General features: G+C 53.3%; 2 protein-coding genes across 2 annotated transcripts in view; both read right to left on the bottom strand.

Moving 5' to 3' along the window:
- Positions 1 to 1300, bottom strand: part of VOLCADRAFT_106768 (uncharacterized protein) — a gene marked incomplete at both ends in the record, with an annotated part of 19810 nt that extends 18510 nt beyond the window's left edge. Inside the window, 3 exons of the mRNA XM_002955256.1 lie at positions 102 to 282; positions 439 to 519; positions 1053 to 1300. Of these exons, the coding sequence (XP_002955302.1) occupies positions 102 to 282; positions 439 to 519; positions 1053 to 1300 (510 nt within the window). The remainder of the gene's footprint in view (positions 1 to 101; positions 283 to 438; positions 520 to 1052) is intronic.
- A 1722-nt stretch (positions 1301 to 3022) lies between these two features.
- VOLCADRAFT_96245 (uncharacterized protein) overlaps positions 3023 to 5678 on the bottom strand; it is a gene marked incomplete at both ends in the record, with an annotated part of 5672 nt that continues 3016 nt past the window's right edge. The window contains 2 exons of the mRNA XM_002955255.1: positions 3023 to 3432; positions 4589 to 5056. Coding sequence (XP_002955301.1) covers positions 3023 to 3432; positions 4589 to 5056 — 878 coding nt within the window. The remainder of the gene's footprint in view (positions 3433 to 4588; positions 5057 to 5678) is intronic.

Below are 5678 nucleotides of genomic sequence, written 5' to 3'. Positions count from 1 at the left end.
CCACCCACCCTCCTCCCCCACCCACCCACCTCCCCCCCCCACACCCTCCTCCCCCACACCCACCCTCCTCCCCCACACCCACCCTCCTCCCCCACACCCACCTTAACGAAGTCCTCCCTCTGCCCCTCGAAGAAGCTGCTTGCGTCCATACCCGTCAGCAGCCTGCCCAGCCGTACACAGCCCAGCGGCACAAGGGCCCCCCGTCGCAGCTTGGTCCAGGCGTCCAGCTCACGAAGCCGGGGGAACACGTGCACGAAGGCTGCGGCGTCCGGGGGAAGTGTGCTGCGAGGAGCAGCAGGGCCGGCAGCAGGGCCAGCAGTGAAGCGGCAAAGCAGCGATAGAGAGCCCCCCGCCCACTTACCACCACCCCGCGACACCACGGAGCAAGGAGCCCCGCCCCTCTCTCTCACGCGCACACATAGAGAGGCACCCACTCACCAAACCAGCTGCTTGTCCTCCGGGTACCAGTCCAGCAGGCAAGACAAGATGGAGCGGTAGTATTGCACACGCCGTTCTGGGCTGCAGACGAGGAAGGGTGGCGGGGTCACAAGAGGGGTCGTTGGGGTTAGGCCGGTAAACAAGGGTGGAGTGCTTGGGAAGGTAACAACGTAAACAGCATGTAACCCGGAGCCCACTGATGCGATGTCGCCGTCTCTGTTCCCTCTATTGCGGGTGGGGTGGGGAGACGGAGGCCCGGGTGCAGCAGCAGGGAGGTGTATTAGAGTGACAGAGAGCCCCGGCGACGGCAGGGCGCCCTCAGCCGCGGCGGAATTGACCACACCCCGCGCCACGCTGTAACCCCTGAAATCCTGTGAACCCCAGTAAACTGAGAGAAGACTCCCGTGTGGTGCCGTGCCACGCAATCATAGGGTACGGCTTACGGGTCCTGCACCCCATCATCGATGGATGGCCCTCCTCGATGGGTTGTTTGCGTTTGGGTCTTGTCCGTTCTTGGGTTCCCCCCAAAACCGTCCAAACCATCCCCAGGGATTCTCGTTAACCAGAAAGCCAGCTAGCAGGGAGGGACCTCACCTTGTGCGCCGCGGGCTTACCGGCAAAAGTAGGTGGTGGAGGGATCGTCCTGAAAGGCTGCTGCGATGTTTTCTACGGCAGCCTGGGCAACTTCTGGCCGGTCCCGGTAAGATAGTACAGCGATGGTGGGTCCTTGTTGCCCATATGCCGCTGCCTGAACGACTGCCGTGGCATTGCTTCTGCTGACGCCTGCCATCTGCCCATCATCCGTACGCCCGACAGCCCGGGCTGCCAGTCCCTGCCGGAACGCAAGATCAAGTCTAGGCATGGAGTTAACTTAAAGTAGCGGAGATTCACGTACCCATGCTTGCCGCGACTGTAAAGCATCGAGTGGCGGAGAGGCTGCGACTTTCAACGACCAACATTTCCGCTGAGCCGAATGATTTGGGGAAACCTTACAGTTAATATGTGGTGCTATTTTAGAGGATTGCAGATGCTGCATTAATTCACAAATATTTTGGGAGGCTCAGCCGGACTATGTTAACGCGGTTATGTGGGTAAGGCGCTGATAAAACAATGAAGGAAGCATTGCCAAACTAGTGGGATTGCCGCCGATATGTAGACGTCGGCAAAGGTTGAGTGGCTTTGTAGTGGTTAGGTGGGTTAGCGTAGTTGCAAGTTACAAGTTAGTTGGTCTGGTCTGGCTTGACACTACTGCAATCAGCGGTTTAAGTTCCTGGGTTCAATTCCTGGGGAGACCCCTGAATTAGTCGGGAGTGCGAGATTATGGCTAGCTGCTGAGATGTGGAGTTGAGGTCACAGTTGATGGACCAGATTCGCACGCTGGGTTGGTGGCCATTGCCGAACCCTCTGACTCTTCGGATGTTCGGGTGAATGGATGAGGAGGGATCCCTGAAGGCTGGATCCACCGCCTTGGACTTAAAGTTCGTATGGCGTAGTACAGTTTGGTAGTGGTGGATGGTGCTATAAGGTGATAAATCGTAGAATTGACAATGTGATAAAGTGGCCCAGAAGCCTTCCACTCTGTGACAATACAGATACAAGTTACAAGTTCCTCACAAATGCGGGAGCCGTCCGTGAATGGCGGGGGGACCATGGACCAGACATCGGCAAACGCTTCGGGCACTTCAAGTCGTACCGAAACTCCCGAAAACAGGAATAGAGTTCCCGAAGCCGACCCGCTTGCAGAAATAGAGGACCACTCGCCTGCCATCCCATACGCAAGATCCTCTACAGCCGAAGGGCCCCCGACGGCCGAAACCGGCAGTCAATGATCACAGAAACGGACCCGTTCCCGAAACCAGAAATACTCATTTTGCAGAAGTCTGCCATGGACCGCCATTAGCCATTATTATGGCGCCGAGTGGGGATGTAGGCATCCTCGCTCGCTCGCCTGAGAGAAACCTAGTCACACAGCTATTGGGGCCCCTTCCGCCGGAATAGTTAAACACATTCCGCGCCCTCGTAAGCCAATGAGCCCATCCCGCTTGTTGACTCGAAGGCCCCCTCGAAGGCCCCGGTGGCCACACACAAAAGACATGCAGCAGCTCGCGATCGTCCTTGACCGCACAAAGCCAGCGATAGGTACGCGCGGCACCGCGGCCATTAGGCCATTAGTTAACTTACACAGCTCCCGACAACCTTATTATCGGAAATGCATGAGCACCTGGTGCAATGGCTAAGGCAGCACAGCCCCGGTGTGTGGTAACTAGATCATCCTTAACCGTAACTGGTCATTTCCCAACTTTCCCAAAACAGCTTGTTTCATAAAAATTGAGAGTATGTTATTCTGTAATTAGTAGGTGTGAGCGAGCCAACCCAGCCGCGGTCCCTTACTAGGGGATTGTGGAAGATGGCCGCTGAAAAGGCCCACCTCCCCCTTAGCCCACCTCCCGCGTGTTTAACCGCTAGCTGAAACACACGTGCAAGCATACCTTCTGGCATGCATGGAAAGGACTCCATATAGACCAAAACTCCCGTACCCAGTAACACTCATCACCTGTCTAGTAGTTAAACTTAAGCCATTGTTTTAGATACTAGGCACGTTAACGCTGCAGGTCCAGTCGGTGCTTGTGCGGGCCAGTAAGGTTGTGCCATCGCTGCTGGTGAGGGAGGCCACAAAGCCGGCTTGACCCGGGGTTGGGACCCCATAATAAGCGGCCACAGAGATTGTGTTGGTCCCAACGGCTAGGGTCCGGTTGAAGAGTAAGCTGGTGGGGTTACCACCCCCCGGAAGGCTACCCATGAGGATTCCATTAAGGTACACATTTGCGGTGCTCAGAGAGATGGCGTTCAGCAAGACCCGTGTGCCTGCTTGCTGAGCGTATAGAATGGTGGTCATGGCCGTCCTCATGCCAGAAGATCTTCCCGCGTCTGACCAAATCCACTTGGCCTGTGTATCCGGGAAAGGCTTGCCAGACCAGGCCAGCTCAATACAGCCTGCACACGCGCGGATCAGGCACAGCCCTCGATCGTTACTTGTTTGGATAGACAGCTGGGATGGATAGAGTGCTTCGACACGTGGGCCAGCTCAGGTGTGTAATAAGTTCTTGTCCACCGACATGTGTGTCATGACCGGCATGAGGGCTAACTGCCCACAGGCGTGCATGCATGTGTACCCCAGTGTTTTTGATTTAAGCATTAATTCCAAAAGAGTAATAAATCGTGATTTGGGGCTTATACTGTCCGACACCAATACAGACACTGTTAATGTGGGTATTTGCAAAATGGGCAACTGTGGCCAGACCAACCTGAAATGTCAGGGAGCGAGTGTGGTCAGCCAGGGCCAGCAGTGCATGTTACAGCGTGCATGCTCATGTATGGTCGGCTTACGAAGGCTGAAACTAAAGAAAGAGCATGCCACAGGGATCGAGCTCTGGTATCAGCATTGAACCGCATTTCCCAGAATGGATTTATTTGTTATGATGTGATCGGTATTAAACCGATGTACGGCTTGTGGACGAGCCATTGGCTTCCGTTAGGATACTATACAACGACCTGCAGGTCGTACATCCAGCTGGATCCATAACCGAAAGCAAACGAACAGGTAACTAACTTGAAGGACCATTTGTAATTTGTAACCGATAGCGAAGTCTCTGATGACATGTCTGTACAGCTCTGACATGCTCGCTCACAAACCACATACACCCACCCATACACCCACCCACAACACGCAGGTCTCGAACTCACCAGATGTAGTTATAGTAGTGTCCGCTGCAGAGCCCACCGCCGCCAGTATGCCGCGGGAATGGGGGGATATGCGGCCGGCGCGTTGCGTGTTAGGGATGACATCAACCAGTAGTCACCACTGTTTGTGGCTGCGTGGTGCTTGACTTCGGGCGCAATGATGCGTGTGCGGCTGTGGCTTTATCGTTTTAAATAATTATAACATAATTATTGTAAAAAAAACTCCTTATGTTGTAATTACTACAACAACGACAAATGATACTATTAAATATTGCCGTATGTCCAGAACAGAACTGCTGCTGGTAGTTATAGTGCATCATGCCATCTTACTAAGTGCCCCCATCTTACTGAGTGGCCAACGAATCAGCTAGGCGTCTAATTGTACAATAGCCACCAAACCAATTCTTACCTGGATTAGAGCTGACCAAGGCGCTGTAGACCCAGGCGCTGCTGCTGGTGCGCGAATACACACTACGGCCATCGCTGCTGGATAGGGAGGCAAGCAACCCTGCTGGGCTCCCAGGGTTGTTGTAGTTCGTAACTATCACCGAAAGTGTATTGATGCCCCTTTTCAGGTTCAGCCGTACTGGCCGGTTAGTGTACTGCCCTGCCAGGTAACCCCACTCCAGTGCAGTGACCATCTGGCCATTGAAGACTATGTCCGCACGGTCATCGACGATGAGGCTCAGCAGAGCGCTTGTGTCTTGCGGCACTACGAACATGGTCGTGAATATAGGCCTTAGGAAGTACGAGCTGGAGACAGTCGACCCCGAGTGTGCCCAAATCCACTTCGCTTGGGTGTCGTTAAAGGGTTTTCCGGGCCCGATGTTGGCTGTTCCCCAGATCGAGCTGAGAGCGGGGGCAACCTCAATGGAATCTGCACACATGCACACACGCACCATGCATTCGTTAGACAGGTAAGCTACATGACTAGAGGTTACCTACGTGCTTGGAAGGTTTAGAGTAGTTGAAGTACTCGTGCATTGCGATTTTGCGTGCAAAAACGCGGACGACCGTCCAGTCGCGACTGGCGGACGAAGCTACCTAAATTATTGCTTTCTTAGATTCGACAACTATTCCGAGACTTTGAATACAGGAATGTAAAATTTATGCATTACAGCACGCATGTATGTATGTACATATACAGATACAGATACAGATGCATATACAGATACAGATACAGATACAGATACAGATGCAGATGCAGACAGATACAGATGCAGATGCAGATGCAGATGCAGATACAGATGCAGATGCAGATGCAGATGCAGATACAGATACAGATACAGATACAGATACAGATACAGATACAGATACAGATACAGATACAGATACAGATACAGATACAGATCCAGATCCAGATCCAGATCCAGATCCAGATCCAGATCCAGATCCAGATCCAGATCCAGATCCAGATCCAGATCCGGATCCAGATCCAGATCCAGATCCAGATCCAGATCCAGATCCAGATACAGATGCAGATACAGATACAGATACGG

Source organism: Volvox carteri, assembly GCF_000143455.1.
Source record: "Volvox carteri f. nagariensis unplaced genomic scaffold VOLCAscaffold_50, whole genome shotgun sequence".
NCBI classification, from domain to species: domain Eukaryota; kingdom Viridiplantae; phylum Chlorophyta; class Chlorophyceae; order Chlamydomonadales; family Volvocaceae; genus Volvox; species Volvox carteri.
Note: the sequence above shows the minus strand (reverse complement) of the source record. Positions and strands in the feature narration are given on the sequence as shown.